Raw genomic sequence first — 18,712 nt, forward strand, 5'->3', positions numbered from 1 at the left:
GAAAATATGTATTTGAACACCCTGCTATCTTGCAAGTTCTCCCACTTAGAAATCATAGAGGGGTCTGAAATTTCCACCTTAGGCGCATGTCCACTGTGAGAGAGATCATCTAAAAAGAAAATCCAGAAATCACAATGTATGATTTTTTTTTAACTATTTATTTGTGTGATAGAGCTGAAAATAAGTATTTGAACACCTGAGAAAACCAATGTTAATATTTGGTACAGTAGCCTTTGTTTGCAATCCAGAGGTCAAACGTTTCCTGTAGTTGTTCACCAGGTTTGCACACACTGCAGGAGGGATTTTGGCCCGCTCCTCCACACAGATCTTCTCTAGATCAGACAGGTTTCTGGGCTGTCGCTGAGAAACACAGAGTTTCAGCTCCCTCCAAAGATTTTCAATTAGGTTTAGGTCTGGAGACTGGTTCGGTCACGGAAGAACCTTGATATGTTTCTTACGGAGCCACTCTTTGGTTTTCCTGGCTGTGCTTCGGGTCATTGTCATGTTGAAAGACCCAGCCATGACCCATCTTCAAAACTCTGACTAAGAGAAAGAGGTTGTTCCCCAAAATCTCACAATACCTGGCCACGGTCATCCTCTCCTTAATACAGTGCAGTCGTCCTGTCACATGTGCAGAAAAACACCCCCAAAACATGATTCTCGCATCCCCATGCTTCACGGTAGGGATGGTGTTCTTGGGATGGAACTCATCATTCGTCGCCCTCCAAACACTGTGAGTGGAATTATGACCAAAATGTTCCCTTTTGGTGTCATATGACCACAAAACTTTCTTCCATGACTCCTCTGTATCATCCAGATGGTCATTGGTAAACTTAAGACGGGCCTTGACATGTGCTGGTTTAAGCAGGGGAACCTTCCGTGCCATGCATGATTTCTAACCATGACGTCTTAGTGTATTACCAACAGTCATCTTGGAAACGGTGGTCCCAGCTCTTTTCAGGTCATTGATCAAGTCCTGTCCTGTAGTCCTGGGCTGATTCCCCACCTTTGTAAGGATCATTGAGACCCCACGAGGTGATATCTTGCATGGGGCTCGCCTCCGATTGAGATTGACCGTCATGTTTAGCTTCTTCCATTTTCTAATGATTGCTCCAACAGTGGACCTTTTTTCACCAAGCTGCTTGGCAATTTCTCCGTAGCCCTTTCCAGTTCTGTGGAGTTGTACAATTTTGTCTCTAGTGTCTTTGGACAGCTCTTTGGTCTTGGCTATTTTACAAGTTTGAGTCTTACTGATTGGATGGTGTGGACAGGTGTCTTTATGCAGCTAACGACCTCACACAAGTGCATCTTATTCAGGATAATACATGGAGTGGAGGTGGACTTTTAAAGGCGGACTAACAGGTCTTTGAGGGTCAGAATTGTAGCTGATAGACAGGTGTTCAAATACTTATTTGCAGCTCTATCACACCAAAAAATTAGTTAAAAAAAATCATACATTTTGATTTCTGAATTGTTCTTTTGTGATTATCTCTCTCACAATGGACATGCACCTACCATGAAAATTTCAGACCTCGCCATGATTTCTAAGTGGGAGAATTTGGAATATAGCAGGGTGTTCAAATACTCTTTTTCTTCACTGTATTCTAGTAAAACGACTACAGGATTGTTATAGTCCTTGTTAGTTTGGCATGGGCCAATTACCGTGTTGAAGGTATACCATGGTTTTAAAAACTCAAATGGTTAGCACATCTTCCCCAGAGTTCTAAGGACCAGAGTTGAAATCCCAGCCTTGCGTGTTTGGAGTTTGATTGTTCTCCCCGTGCCTGCATGGGTCTTTTTTTGGGTACTCTGGTTTCCTCATACATCCCAAAAACATGGATTAATTGAGGACTTTAAATTGCCTTTAGGTGTGAATGTGACTGTGAATGGTTGTGTACCCCAACTTTAGCCTTGGGCTATTTACATGAAAAATGTGTTTCTGATTATGAAATGACTTCCGGAATGGATTCATTTCTTAAGTAGAGGTAACACAGTAATAGTATAAGTTTTTTACAGCTTAGCACAAATACTGATTGGATCTTCTCTTTCAAACAATAATTGTTCAGTTTTACAAGAAAGAGGTTATTGATAGAATGTGTTTTGTGTTTGTTTCATTGCACTAGCACACCTGATAGTTTACTGTCGGTCTTTGGATTGTTGCGATGCAAATTTAAATAATCTAGCATTAACAGCCTAGCAAATAGCATTTTCAGACGTTGACTTGTAACAAAGATTGCTCAGTAGGGCGGAACGAGTAATCACTTTTTTCACCACAGCGTATCATCTTAGATGAACGCATATTTGTTTGGTCGGCTAAATACAGAGGGATTGCATCATGGGCATCCGGCGTAAAAACTGTGCCAAACAAATATGCATTCATCTAAGATGACATGCTGTGCCGACCCCTAACGGGACAAGCCGAAAGGAAAAAAAGAAGAAGATATAGATCTATATAAGGGTGCAAAGACAGGGCAGAGTCCATGCTGTCGTAATTCCGTATATTTATAGCTTTTTGAACTGGAATTTTGTCTGTAGTCAATGAGTAAATGTACTGTATCTCTGTGCTTTAAAGTATTAAAACATTTCCATTGGCAAAATTCCCAGGCTGGCGTTTGCAGGCAAATTCAAATGATTAAATTTCAAATGAGCTACCTACCTATCTGCCTCCAAACCTGTCTTACCTACTACCTTCCTCCCCTCCCATTTAAATAGTCATTTTGAACCAAGGAAATATAGTAAGAAAATATTCTTACTGAAAGTGCCTTTGTAGAAACCCCTGCCCCTGCAGTAGAGTTATTCATGGTCTTGAGAGCCTCAAAGTCTGGAGATTGAAGGAACACCACATATGGCAAAAACTCAGAGGTTCTCAGCACTTTAAGAGACTACAAAAGAAACACATAGTAGCAATTAGTAAATACACAAAAAACAAAATGCAACCAACCAATTTGTCTACATCTCATTCAATTAATATGCTTGGAATTTATAGACAAAAATTAACCTCACATACACCACATGTACTTGGAATCAGATTGCTACATTAGTATGTTTACATTTTTGAAAAGTTGCTGGCTAGACGGTCAGAAATTTGGATCGCAGTTTTGTATTGGAAGGCACTCAAAATCAGTTGGGTTATTGTGTTGAAATGTATGTTGACCATTATCACTCATTTTTTTATATCTGACAAAAAATATGCCATCTCAAATAGCTTGATTGCTATCCTTTTGAATCAAGACTTGTTTCAGCACAATCTTGCAAAGTAAAAAAAATTACTCCATGTGACAACCTCATTTCAGATGTGATGCGTAACTGTGGATATGTTGTCTTTTAAATCAAGAACTAATGCCCAGTGAGTATGAGAAATTTTTTGAAAATGTGCAATGTCCAAACTACTATTTTCTTCTAAAACGTTATTCACCAAGTGGTTATCGTAACTAGATTCCATTATGTCACTGGGTATTAGCGTACCAAGCATTTAGAATTTCCTTTTCCTTTTTCTCTTTTTTTCTTTTGTGAGGAGGAGAGGCCCTGCAGATGGGGCTGCTTTCATTCTTCTTCTTTTCCTTTTTGCTTGTCGCGTGAGGGGTCGCCAGAGCATATCATCTTTTTCCATCTAAGCCTATCTCGTGCATCTTCCTCTCGGACACCCACTGTCCTCATGTCTTCCCTCACATCCATCAACCTTTTCTTTGGTCTTCCTCTCGCTCTTTTGCCTGGCAGCTCCATCCTCAGCACCGTTCTTCCATTATACTCACTCTCTCGCCTCTGGATATGTCCAAACCAAGTCTGCTCTCTCGAAAGTTCTCTCCAAAACATCCAATTTTGGCTGTCCCTCTAATGAGCTCACTTCTTATCCTATCCAACCTGCTCACTCTGAGTGAGAACCTCAACATCTTCATTTCTGCCACCTCCAGTCCTGCTGTTTCTTCAGTGCCACCGTCTCTAATCTGTACATCATGCCCGGCCTCACCACTGTTTTATAAACTTTGCCCTTCATCCTGGCGGATACTCTTCTGTCACATAACACACCAGACACCTTCCGCCAGCTGTTCCAACCTGCTTGGACCCGTTTCTTCACTTTCTTAACACACTCACCATTGTTCCGGATTGTTGACCCAAAATATTTGAAGTCGTCCACTCTCGCTATCTCTTCTCCCTGTAGCCTCACTCTTCCCCCTCCACCTCTCTCATTCACACACATATTCTGTTTTACTTCGGCTAATCTTCATTCCTCTCCTTTCCAGTGCATGTCTCCATCTTTCTAATTGTTCCTCTGCATGCTCCCTGCTTTCACTGGATATCACAATATCATCTGCGAACATCATGGTCCAAGGGGATTCCAGTCTAACCTCATCTGTCAGCCTATCCATTACCACTGCAAACAGGAAGGGGCTCAGAGCTGATCCCTGATGCAGTCCCACCTCCACCTTAAATTCTTCTGTCACACCTAGGGCACACCTCATCACTGCTCTGCTGTCCTCATACATGTCCTGTACTATTCTAACATATTTGTCTGCCACACCAGACTTCCGCATGCAGTACCACAGTTCCTCTCTTGGTACTCTGTCATAGGCTTTCTCTAGAGCCACAAAAACACAATGTAGCTCCTTCTGACCTCTGTACTTTTCAGCTAGCATCCTCAAGGCAAATAATGCATCTGTGGTACTGCTTCTAGGCATGAAACCATACTGTTGCTCGCAGATACTGACTTCTGTCTTCAGTCTACCCTCCACTACTATTTCCCATAACTTCACTGTGTGGCTCATCAACTTTATTCCTCTATAGTTTCCATGGCTCTGGAAGACACCTTTGTTCGTAAAAAATGGGAATTACCACACTTTTACTCCATTCTTCAGGCATCTTCTCGCCCGCTAGTATTCTCTTGAATGAGTTGGTCAGAAACTCCACAGCCACCTCTCCAAATTGCTTCCATAAGTCCACCGGTATGTATGTAGCTGGGGCTCCTGCAGTATTTAATTCATTAATTGATTTTTCCTTTGTTATTTCCAACATCAGACACACTTCTGCAGGCAGCGCCACTCAGAGGGTGGTTATGGTGGCTGATGAAAATTGTGGATGTCTGTATGAGAAACTAAACCAAAACAGCTGATTCCACGGTCCAATGCTACTATTAAGTGTGCATCCACTACTGGCTGGCTGACAGCATTGGGAACTGAATGAGGTATGCTTGATTGCACAGACTAAATAACAATAAAAACCACTATATTCCGGGTTTCGTTCATTTCGTGTTATTTTTCTTACCATTCTACACCAATACTGACAACCCAGAACTCATTCTCCAGATTATTCCATCCATCCATCTATTTTCTTTGTCGCTTATCCTCATGAGGGTCGTGGGGAGTGCTGGAGCCTATCCCAGCTGTCACCGGCCAGGAAGTGGGGTACACCCTGAACTGGTTGCCAGCCAATTGCAGCCAGATTATTCACAGCTTCAAAATTTTCACATCAACCAAGTACACGTGCTGCAATCCTAGACAGTTGACAAAGCCCCATCAAAAAAACATTCAAAATGAGTAAGATATTCTTTGAAATCCCATTAAAAATCAGAATTATTTGTTTTTCTGTAATTTTTCCAAATATGGTAGCCAATCGGCGGCACGGTGGATCACCTGGTAAAGCGTTGGCCTCACAGTTCTGAGGTCCCGGGTTTAATCCCAGACCCACATGTGTGGAGTTTGAATGTTCTCCCCTTGCCTGCATGGGTTTTCTCTGGGAACTCTGGTTTCCTCCCACATCCCAAAAATATGCGCCCTGTGATTGGCTGGCAACCAGTTCAGGGTGTACCCCGCCACCTGCCCGTTGACAGCTGGGATAGGCTCTAGCACTCCCTGCGACCCTCGTGAGGTTAAGCGGCAAAGAAAATGGATGGATGGATGGATGTTGTAAATTAATCATTTCATACACACATTTTTTGGATAAGCCTCTAGCCTGGTTGCTGGTGATGTTTCTTGTACGATTGGCGTGATGGGTCAAATTTTCTGTTGATTCCAAAGGTAATTGAACGAATTTTAAGTGCCTCTTCACTGTACTGTATTTATTCCTTACTAGGTGTTTAACAACATCAGATTTTTTTTCCAGTCGACTTAAAGTTTATGATGATCATGATGACTTATTGATATGATCTTTCTTAACGCTTTGTACTGCGAAGCCAAAAACATTTAAAAAATAAAATAAAAAATTGCTGTGTAAGTCTCTTTCACCTATACAGTCCGTATTTGGAAAACACAACTATTCTAGTAAAATGACTACAGGACTGTTATGGCACTTGTTAGTTTGGAATGGGCCAATTACCGTGTTGAAGGTATAAGTTGAAATCCCAGCCTTGTGTGTTTGGAGTTTGATTGTTCTCCCCGTGCCTGCATGGGTCTTTTTTGGGTACTCTGGTTTCCTCATACATCCCAAAAACATGGATTAACTGAGGACTTTAAATTGCCTGTAGGTGTGAATGTGACTGTGAATGGTTGTGTACCCCAACTTTAGCCTGAGGCTACTTACATGAAAAATGTGTTTCTGCTTATGAAAGTTTCACATTATGAAATGACTTCCGGAATGGATTCATTTCTTAAGTAGAGGTAACACAGTAATAGTATAAGGTTTTTGTTTGTTTTTTGTTTTGTTTTGTTTTGTTTTTAAAGAAGAGTGGTAGGGAATGCTTTTCAATGATGTACTGTAGCAAACATTTATTTTTGTTAGGTGGATTGATGGAAAGGTTTTGTACAGTTGGTTGTCTGACATCTTGAGGGTATTTGGTATGGGGGCAGATCTACCTGCTGCGGACAAGCACAGCTTAGCACAAATACTGAGTGGATCTTCTCTTTCAAACAATAACTGTTCAGTTTTACAAGAAAGAGGTTATTGATAGAATGTGGTTTGTGTTCGTTTCATTGCACTACCACACCTGATAGTTTGACCGTCTTTGGATTGTTGCGATGCAGATTTAAATCAGCTAGCATTAACAGCCTAGCAAATAGCATTAGTGCCTTTTTCAGAAGATGTAGCATAGAGTGCTCAGTAGGGCCGGACGGGTAATCACTTTTAGATTGAGATCGTGATCACCAAAGTTGTTTTTTTTTTGCAGCAGCACTCCCACTTGATCCATAATCGGTGTGTCTACGATGTGTCGTATGCTGCCAATTTTATCAATCAGAAGCAGCATGTTCCTCATGGACAGGTCACACACCCAATCACCTCTGAGCTGGTAAAACCAAACAAAAGCATGCATGTCCATCTATTCGCCTTCCTTTCCCAGCTGTTTGCATCCTTCGTGGAATGCAATGCACAAAACAAGAGATGCTCAATGCATCGATCGCGATCGACCAGTTGACCGTGAAGGTAGTATTGTAAGGAAAGGCGGAGGGAGCCTACCCTCTCATCCATGGGGGTGAACCCCAATATACAGTCTCCTGCTTCAGTACATACATAAAGCAAAATAAATACAGTTTAAAATCAATAAACATGTATAAAAATAAGATTATAAATGAGTACAATACATATATAAAATGGAATGCATAAAAATTGCTGCTCAAAATTTTAAAATCAGCGAGCCTTTAAAGTAATACAATGGCTAAAAGAAAGATGTTCAGGGTGGTAATGGCTCTCAGAATAAAAAAACTTATTTTGCTTTTGGACATCTGTACTGCCTTACAGATGGCAGGAGTGCAAACAGCTGATAACATGTGTGTGTAATGTCCCTAATAATGTTCTGAGCTCTGCTGCGGCACCAAAAGGAATAAATGTCTGCCATGGAAGGGAGAGGTCAGCCAACAATCTTCTGTGCTACTTTTATTGTCCGCTGACTCTTTGTTCGGTCTGCCTCAGTGGAGCGCCAGTACCAAATGGAGACACAGTATGTCAGCAGGCTCTCGATGGATGAGTGATAGAAGGCCAGCCACAACTTTGTGTCAAGGTTGTTTTTTCTGAGGATTTTCAGAAAGTCGAGATGCTGTTAAATCATTTTAATGACGATTATGTTGTCTGTCCAGGAGAGGTCCTCAGAAATCCGTACTCCCAGGATCCCAAGTGTACGCACTGTCTCTACACATTCACTGTCGATGAGGAGTGAAGCTGGTTCAGTTCTGTTCCTCCTGAAGTCTCCCTTGTTTTTATCGTGTCCAGTGCCAGATGGTTTTCTGTGCACCAAGTTGTGAGCTTCTGGTTCACCTCTCTGTACAGTGCCTCATCTCCTTTCGAGATCAGACCGACAACTGGTGTGTCATCAGCGAATTTGATGATGATGTCATTTTTGTGGATTGAGATGCAGTCAAAGGTATAGAGACTGTACAGGAAGGGGCTTAGCATGCAGCCCTGTGATGAGCTGGTCTGAACTTCAGGTGCTTGTCAGAGGAGGGTGACCCAAGATGTCCAATTTAATCATCATGTCCGGGATGATTGTGTTAAAGTGCATGATTCAGAGCTGACTGACAAATGTCTGTCAGAGTTTGACAACGCTTCGAGAACTTTTCTTTGCTCGAGCCAGTCGCTATATTCATGTGCTATCCTAATCGGGAAGATGCTGAGGTTAATTAATTTGCATAAAAAATTACAACACTGTTTCACCTGAACTCTTATAGAGTGGAAAATGAGATTTTGACACCACAAACCGACTTTGAGCTGAAGTCCAGAGTTTATGAAGAGTTTTGGAACTTACACAGCTAAAGTGCCCCAATATGTCAAAATGTTCAACCCTTTTGACTTTTTAACTGCGAAGAAAGTCAATATTTGCACACCCTGCTATGTTGCAAGTTCCCCCACTTAGAAATCATAGAGGGGTCTGAAATTTTCATCGTAGGTGCATGTTCACTGTGAGAAACATCTAAAACGAAAACTCTAGAAATCACAATGTATGATTTTTTTAATGATTTATTTGTGTGATAGAGCTGCAAATAAGTATTTGAACACCTATCAGCTAGAATTGTGACCCTCAAAGACCTGTTAGTCCGGCTTTACAAGTCCACCTCTACTCCATGTAGTATCCTGAATCAGGTGCACCTGTGTGAGGCTCAGAAAGACACCTGTCCATCCCATGCAATCAGTAAGTCTCACATTTGTAACATGGCAAGACCAAAGAGTTGTCCAAAGACACGAGAGACAAAATTGTACAACTCCACACGGCTGGAAAGGGCTACGGAGAAATTGCCAAGCAGCTTGGTGAGAAAAGGTCCACTGTTGGAGAAATCATTAAAAAATGGAAGAAGCTAAACATGATGATCGATCTAAATTGGAGGCGAGCCCCATGCAAGATATCACCTCGTGGGGTCTCAATGATCCTTACAAAGGTGGGGAATCAGCCCAGGACTACACGACAGGACTTTGTCAATGACCTGAAAAGAGCTGGGACCACCGTTTCTCTCTCTGTCAGAGCATTGAAGATGGGTCATGGCTGGGTCTTTTCAACATGACAATGACCCGAAGCACACAGCCAGGAAAACCAAGGAGTGGCTCCGTAAGAAGCATATCAAGCTTCTTGCGTGGCGTAGCCAGTCTCCAGACCTAAACCCAATAGAAAATATTTGCAGGGAGCTGAAACTCCGTGTTTCTCAGCGACAGCCCAGAAACCTATCTGATCTAGAGAAGATCTCCGTGGATGAGTGGGCCAAAATCCCTCCTGCAGTGTGTGCAAACCTGGTGAACTACTACAGGAAACGTTTGACCTCTGTTATTGCAAACAAAGGCTATTGTACCAAATATTAGCATTGGTTTTCTCAGGTGTTCAAATACTTATTTGCAGCTGTATCACACAAATAAATAATTAAAAAAACATACATTGTGATTTCTGGATTTTTCTTTTTAGATTATCTCTCTCACAGCGGACATGTACCTATGATGAAAATTTCAGAGCCCTCCATGACTTCTAAATGGGAGAACTTGCAATATAGTAGGGTGTTCAAATAGCTATTTTCTTCACTGTATTAATAAGAAAACCTCTGTCATCTATCTCCGACTCATATCTCCTAAATGGAGCAACCTTCAGATTATGAGACTGATAAATTATTTTTTTTCCTATATTTTATACACAAAAAAAACCCGACGTGGTGCCCTTGAGAGACAAAATTAGTTTTTGTTCTTATGTTAAACGTCTATCGGACTAAACCAGAATTGAACGCAGGCGTTCACTTTCAACAAATTTATTTCTTAAATCAACTTTGTCTAAATGCCAATATAGGTTCCAACGTCGTAGCAGGAGTGGCCAACACCCGCCTCTCGAGCTGCATGTGGCTCTTTGCTTCCATTCGTTCGGCTGTTGTGAAGGCACAAAAGCATATCGAAGTTCTGTTTATGTACGTGCACTTTTGTCAAGTTCATTATGGTAGTTATGAACGAGCGTTTATTATAGTATTTGCGTGCGCGCTTTGCTTGAGTTTATTACGTTGTTACAGCCATACATTCAAGATAATTTATTGAAAAAATCCTTCAGTGATGTCGCTGAAATCTTGTGACAATAAAAACAAAAATCTCAAGCAAATGGTATCAGACCTTCAACTACCCTGGCACATGTTGAAGAGAGTATATCGGACATTAGCATAGCTGCTGATCCACATTCCAATCATGTAAGTATTCTACTATTGCATTAGATGAAAATTTTGCCATACAAGACAAGAATTAGTTGAAGTGGTAGTTTGTCTGTCTGAGAGAGCGGACAATTTTATTTTTTTAAATTACTGGCCTCTGGTATTGGTACTGAGTCGGAGTCTAGTTTTCTTGTTATCGGGTTGATGTGTGACATTTACAATAAATCTGGCTGAGGAAAGGTATGTGTGTGAGGAGGGAATGATGTTCATGTGTATGATATGCTCTTTGGGTCTTCGATGTGTATGATGTGGGTCTTTGCTGTAACAGAGTAAAAAATGTGGTTCTTAATTTCTGACTGGTTGGCCACCCTTATCTTATTCCTCCCAAACAGTCCTACCTCTCCTCTATCACCCCTCTGTCAATATTCTTGATCCTTGACCAAATTTATGGTGGGAGACGCTGGCATTTCAACACAGATACTAGGAGCTAAGACCTTGGAAGTTCCAAATATAGAAATAAGGTGCATCCAGAGTATTCATTTAACTTAACACTCATGTTTTTATAGAGTGGGAGGGAACTGGAGTATTACAAAAATAACTGACCAAAGACCGAGTCCAAAATCCAACTCAAAACCTTATCCTCAGAACTGTGGCAGATGTTCCAAGCACTCTGCCATTATGCCGTCAAAATGAACATGCAATGAAAATCAACGTGCTGATCTTCATACCCAAACGTGGTTGGTCAATTTTAGTGCTTCTGCAGTCACAGTTTTCAACCTAGACAATTAAGGATCGAGAAAATTGTGGATATTATTCTTGATCAAAAGCATACCATCACTTATGACGGATGAGGCTGACAAGTGTATGTAGCACTTGTAAAGAATCTGTTTTGCTGTACATATGTCTTGTAATTGTTATTGTGTTATTATTATGTTCTTTCTGTGGGGGAGATAGGCAGTTTGCATGTTAAGCCCGTCAGCAGATGGCGGTAGGGTATCTACTGATGCAGTTGACTGAAGGAAAAGAAGAAAGAGCGTGGGGAGAAGGATTCTGGGTGGAGAGTAGGACGGTATATAGTCTTTTGGGTATGTAGTGTTCTTTTTTTCTCCAGTTTTTCTGGTATGAAAGCAATAAATAACATTTTTCACACACCATCTGAAGCGTCTGAGTGGTGTAACATGTACATTCTAATTTTAAATGAGATCCAATTGAACATGTCAGAAAATGAGTGATTCAAAAGTCTTTCTGTGCAACTTTGGGCAGTGATTGCTACACACTTGTTTCCATATTTTGTAACAGTCACATTTTATTTCTCATTGCTTATGTATATATTTCTTTATAATAGTATCTGACCTTGATGTAATTTTTTTGTGTACCTGTGGGTGAGCATCCAGAATGCAAATTCGTCCTGCTTCCACAACTTCATGTATAGAGTCAGTTTTGATTCCATACATATTGCCATCATACTCCCCATATTCAAGATAGAGACCCTTCTTGATGTCAGCCTCCATCTTGCTGCGGCTTGTAAAGGCATATATCTGGTTCTCGCATTCTCCCCTTTTGGGCTTTCTTGAGGTATCTGCACAGACAATCAGACACTCACATACACAAATACTGCAATAATGTATAGACTCTTCTCTCAAACAAATACTGTTCTAACATATAGACATAGAGACGATATCAGCCCCCCCATCAACAAATGGTTTGCATCCCAATTAGCTAAGGGACTGTAGACTATTCAAACCGCCCTAAGTACCGACACTGCTGCTGCGGGGCCGGCCGGTAGGCCCTGTGGGGTTTTAGCACTTCCGCAGAATGTGTCGTGGCTCCATTGTGCCTGCAGTGATGGTCTCAGTACTAAGGACGGGCGATCACACTGGCACGCCACTGAAGCCTGGTGCGAAATGAGCACCCCGAGCTCAGTCGAGTTTGTTGAGGTTTTTGGGCCATGTTTGTCAAGAGGTCAAGTGTTACTGAATCCTCTTCTTCTTTCTCAACACGTCTGTCCACTTCTTCCTCTTCAGCACAAAAGAGCCATACTTGGCATGGAGGAGATTGACCTTCAGCAAACTGCACTGAGCTCAGTAGTGCTTGTCTGGCAGTGGGGTTCAGGTGCCCCGGCTTACCTTAAGTACTGGGGTCAGCCAGCGGGCCCCGCAGCATTTCGGCGCACCCACACTACGTGTTGCGGCTTCAATTTGTAAAACTTAATCAAAGGTGGCATGTCCGTTTAGAAGAATATTCTCGCCCAGAAGAAAAGAGAGCACCAACAAGCCCCATAGCTGTGTTTTTCACTCACACCTGTACCAAGGACACTAAAGCAGAGCCACGCCAGGACGAGGCGGTATGGCCAGAGGAACTGTAAAAGATGTTTGAGTTGCTATTAGTTTCTTCTGTATCCAACCTCATAAAAATAAAACATTTATTTCTTAAAACCGGAATATTTTTCTTTTTATAGGAAGATGCTTATCCTGGATATAGTGGAGGAATATGGATGGAGGGATGTTTAAATACTTATTTTTCAAATACAAAAACGTTTTGGCCCCAAACAGGTTTTGATCTTTTGTTTCATTATAGAATACAATAATTGACTTTTTTTTCTTTTATCTACAAAGGTTTGAACTTTAAGAGTGTTTAAACCAGAGAAACATGCAAACATTTAAAACCTATCTGTGAAAGGTGATGATGAGATGTGTGGTTAGGGCTTCAACAGCTTTAAAACGTATAAGAAATAAGAAAATAATGACAAATAATAAGATAATAATAATAAGAAATAATAAGAAAAAAACTACTATAAATGAAAAAATGTTGTAAATGGGAAAAAAACAACCTGTAAACAAAAAAACATGCAGTGTAAAAGATCCTGTGAATGAAAAGACATCCTGAAAATAAAAAAATATATATAATGAACAAAAAAATGCATCTATCCATTTTCTTTCACCGCTTATCCTCACACGGGTTGTGGGCCGTGCTGGAGCATATCCCAGTTGTCAAAGGGCAGGAGGCAGGGTACTCCCTGAACTGGTTGCCAACCAAACACAGGTCACATGGAGACAGACAACAGTCGCACTAACAATCACACTTTGGGACAATTTAGAGTGTCCAATTAATCTTGCATGTTTTTGTAATGTGGGAGGAAACCGGAGTGCCTGAAGAAAACCCACGCAGGCACGGGGAAAACATGCAAACTCCATACAGGCGGGCTGGGATTTGAACCTTGATCCTCAGAACTGTGAGGCCAATGCTGGTGCGCCACCGTGCTACCCTATATACACATCGTATTTTCTGGATGATAAGTTCTCGCATTTGGAACAGTTATAGTACCCAATAAAGCGATAGTAGAGTGCAATGACAATCGTGCTATGAGTGTCAAGGTTCAAGGAGTGTATGCCGACTTGCGATCATCTATCTTCTGTAATACTAATACTGACTGGTCTAGCAATATTTGATAACAACATCTCAAGGCATGCTCCTCCCTGTCTCGATGACCTGTCAGTACACCTCGGAGGTTCAATTGCCAATTCCTCTTCAATAAACCATTTACCACAAACCTCTCTGCCTCTGTTTGCTTTTGGGTCAACTCACAAAAGATACCTTTGTATCGGGACAGTTCATGATCAAAAATCTTCCATTGTTGCTGAATTTAAATTTCTGCAGAAGTGGATCAGAATATCTCCACAGAGATCTGAAATATTAATTCAGAGTTATAGAAAAAAAAAACGCTTGATTTCAGTTATTGCTGATAAGGGTGGCCCAACGAGTTACAGTATTGGGTTGAGGGGGAGATTCATTTTTGACACAGGGCCAGGTAGCTTTAAATATTTTTTGTCTGTAAATTATTTAAAATCGCCACTTAAAAACTGCATTCTTTGTTAGCTTGGGTCTGATAGATGGGTTTTATGATTTTAATCAAAGTGGGGAAACTATTCAAAAAAAAAATTGAGAAGTGGGTAGATACTTTGCACTAACCCTTTGCACAGTACTGTATGTCTTCTTGTTTTATATTTCTTATGACAGCAACATACTTCATAAAACTGCACCACAAACATTGTTTTATATTATGAGACATTTTTTTACTGAAACCACTTTATCTTGTGTGTGAGTGTATTATACTGTATATTTCAATGAGATATTTGGAAGCGGACAAACTCATAACCTCTCTCCCTGCGGTAATGATAATTATCCTTTTGGCTTATCCCATTAAGGGCCACCACAGTGCGTCATCTTTTTCCATGTAAGCCTGCATTTTCCTTTCCAAAACCAACTACCCTCATGTCTTCCCTCACAACATCCATCAACTTTCTCTTTGGTCTTCCTCGAGCTCCAACCTCACCACCCTTCTACCCAATATACTCACTCTCTCGCCTCTTGATCTGTCCAAACCATTGAACTCTGCTCTCTTAAACTTTGTCTCCAAAACATCGAACTTTAGCTGTCCCTCTACTGAGTTCATTTCTAATTCTATCGAACCTGCTCAGTCCGAGGGAGAACCTCAACTTCTTCATTTCTGCCACTTCCAGCTCTGCTCGTCTCTTCAGTGCCACCATCTCTAATCCGTAGATCATGGCTGGCCTCATCACTGTTTTATAAACTTTGCCCTTCATCCTCGCAGAGACCCTTCTGTCACATAACACACCAGACACCTTCCGCCAGCTGTTCTAACCTGTTTGGACCTGTTTCTTCACTTCCTGACCACACTCACCATTGCTCTGGATTGTTAACGCCAAGTATTTGAAGTCGTCCACCCTCACTATCTCTTCTCCCTGTAGCCTCACTCTTCCCCCACCCTCCCTCTCATTCACGTATATATATTCTGTTTTACTTGTGATAATATTCATTCCTCTCCTTTCCAGTGCATGCCTCATCTTTCTAATTGTGCTCCTTTCACTGCAGATCACAATATCATCTGTAAACATCATGGTCCAAGGAGATTCCAGTCTAACCTCATCTGTCAGCCTATCCATTACCAGAGCAAACAGGAAGGGGTTCAGAGCTGATCCCTGATACAGTCCGACGTCCACCTTAAATTCTTCTCTCACACATACGGCACACCTCACTGCTGTTCTGCTGCCCTTTTCTTCACCACACCAGACTTACGCACACATTACCACAGTTCCTCTCTTGGTACTCTGTCATGGGCTTTCTTTAGATCCACAAAGACACACTGTAGCTCCTTCTGACCTTCTCTGTACTTTTCCACTAGCATGCTCAAGGCAAATAATGCATTTGTAGTACTCTTTCTAGGCATGAAACCATACTGTTGCTCGCAGATACTTCTGTCCTCAGTCTAGACAGCACAACTCTTTACCATAACTTCATTGTGTGGCTCATCAACTTTATGCCTCTATAGTTCCCACAACTCTGCACATCGCCTTTGTTCTTAAAAATGGTAACTAGCACACTTTTCCTCCATTCTTCAGGCATCTTCTCACCCTTCTCACCTATTCTGTTAAATAAGTTGGTCAGAAACTCCACAGCCATCTCTCCAAATTGCTTTCAAACCTCCACAGGTATGCCCTCATGACCCACTGCCTTTCCATTTTTAATTCTCTTTAGTGCCTTTCTAACTTCCCTGTTACTAATAATTGACACTTCCTGGTCCTTCATACTTGCATCTTCTATGCCTCCTTCTCTATCATTTTCTTATTTCATCAAGTTCTCAAACTATTCTTTCAATTTATTTAGCACACTACTGGCACCTGCCCACACATTTCCATCTCTATCCTTAATCACCCTGACCTGCTGCACATCTTTCCCATCTGTATCCCTCTGTCTGGTCCCTTGTTGACATACTTTTTCGTGTCCCACCTCGTGTCGTCAAATGACTTTCTTTTTTATTTTATTTTTTAGCCTTCACCACCTTTACCTTTGCTCTATGTCGCATCTCAATGTATTCCTTTTGCCTCTCCTCAGTCCCCTGTGTCACACTTCTTCTTCCCTAACCTCTTTCCTTGTATGACTTCCTGTATTTTGGGGTTCCACCACCAAGTCTCCTCCCCTTTCCTTGCAGAAGACACAGTAAGTACTCTCCTTCCTGTCTCTCTGATCACCTTGGCTATAGTAATCCAGTCTTCCAGGACATCCTCCTGTCTATCGAGAACCTGTCTCACTTCTTTCCAAAAGGCCGTATAACATTCTTCCTTTCTCAGCTTCCACCACATTATTCTCTGCTCTACCTTTGTCTTTTTAATCTTCCTTCCCACCACCAGAGTCATCCTACACAACAGCATCCTATGGTTTTGAGCGACACTCTCCCCTACCACTACCTGACAGTCAATAATCTCCTTCAGGTTACATCGTCTGCACAAAATGTAATCCACCTGCATGCTTGTGCTTCCGCGTGCTCTTGTAGGTCACCCTATGTCCCTGCCTCTTCTGGATAAAGTGTTCACTACTGCCATGTCCATCCTTTTCGCAAAGTCCACCACAATGTGTCCCTCAAAATTCCTTTTCTGGATGCTGTACTTACCCATCACTTCTTCATCACCCCCATTTCCTTCACCAACATGTCCATTACAACCTACACCAATCATAATTCTCTCTTTATTTGGGATGCTCAGAACTACTTCATCTAGTTCCTTCCAGAATTTCTCTTTCAACTCTCGGCTACATCCTACCTGTGTGGCATAGACGCTAATCACATTATACATAATACCCTCAATTTCGAGTTTCAGCCTCATCACTCGGTCTTCTTCTTTTCCTTTCGGCTTGTCCCGTTAGGGGTCGCCACAGTGTGTCATCTTTTGCCATCTTAGCCTATCTCCTGCATCTTCCTCTCTAACCCAAGTGCCCTCATGTCTTCCCTCACCACATCCATAAACCTTCACTTTGGTCTTCCTCTCGCTCTTTTGCCTGGGAGCTCAATCCTCAGCATCCTTCTACCAATATACTCACTCTCTCGCCTCTGAACATGTCCAAACCATCGAAGTCTGCTCTCTCGAACCTCGTCAGCAAAACATCCAACTTTGGCTGTCCCTCTAATGAGCTCATTTCTAATCCTATCTAACCTGCTCACTCCGAGCGAGAACCTCAACATCTTCATTTCTGCCACCTCCAGTTCTGCTTCCTGTTGTTTCTTCAGTGCCACCTACTCTAATCCATACATCACTGTTTTGTAAACTTGGCCCTTCATCCTCGCAGAGACACTTCTGTCACATAACACACCAGACACCTTTCGCCAGGTGTTCCAACCTGCTTGGACCCGTTTCTTCACATCCTTACCACACAGACCATTGCTCTGGATTGTTGACCCGAAATATTTGAATTCGTCCACCCTCGCTATCTCTTCTGCCTGTAGCCTCACTCTTCCCCCTCCACTTTTCTCATTCACGCACATATATTCTGTTTTACTTCGGCTAATCTTCATTCCTCTCCTTTCCAGTGCATGTCTCCATCTTTCTATTTGTTCCTCCGAATGCTCCCTGCTTTCACTGCATATCACAATATCATCTGCGAACATCATGGTCCAAGGGGATTCCAGTCTAACCTCATCTGTCAGCCTATCCATTACCACTGCAAACAGGAAGGGGCTCAGAGCTGATCCCTGATGCAGTCCCACCTCCACCTTAAATTCCTCTGTCACACCTAAGGAACACCTCACCATTGTTCTCCTGCCATCGTACATGTCCTGTACTATTTTAACATACTTCCCTGCCACACCAGACTTACGCATGCAGTACCACAGTTCCTCTCTTGGTACTCTGTCATAGGCTTTCTCTAGATCCACAAAGACACAATGTAGCTCCTTCTGACCTTCACTGTACTTTTCCACTAGCATCCTCAAGGCAAATAAGGCATCTGTGGTACTCTTTCTAGGCATGAAACCATACTGTTGCTCGCAAATACTTACTTCTGTCCTGAGTCTAGCCTCCACTACTCTTTCCCATAACTTCATTGTGTGGCTCATCAACTTTATTCCTCTATAGTTCCCACAGCTCTGAACATCCCCTTTGTTCTTAAAAATGGGAACTAGAACACTTTTCCTCCATTCTTCAGGCATCTTTTCGCCCGCTAGTATTCTGTTGAATAAGTTGGTCAAAAACTCCACAGCCATCTCTCCAAATTGCTTCCATACCTCTACCGGTATGTCATCAAGACCAACTGCCTTTCCATTTTTCATCCTTTTTAGTGCCTTTCTGACTTCCCCTTTACTAATCATTGCCACTTCCTGGTCCTTCACACTTGCC

The 18,712-nt window shown here is 41.9% G+C and overlaps 1 protein-coding gene across 1 annotated transcript in view; it reads right to left on the reverse strand.

Moving 5' to 3' along the window:
- Positions 1–18,712, reverse strand: part of LOC133514347 (MAGUK p55 subfamily member 2-like) — an 81,569-nt gene that overhangs the window by 19,030 nt on the left and 43,827 nt on the right. The window contains 2 exon segments of the mRNA XM_061845978.1: positions 2,754–2,882; positions 11,903–12,105. Coding sequence (XP_061701962.1) covers positions 2,754–2,882; positions 11,903–12,105 — 332 coding nt within the window.

This window comes from Syngnathoides biaculeatus, chromosome 16 (assembly GCF_019802595.1).
Source record: "Syngnathoides biaculeatus isolate LvHL_M chromosome 16, ASM1980259v1, whole genome shotgun sequence".
Lineage (NCBI taxonomy): Eukaryota > Metazoa > Chordata > Actinopteri > Syngnathiformes > Syngnathidae > Syngnathoides > Syngnathoides biaculeatus.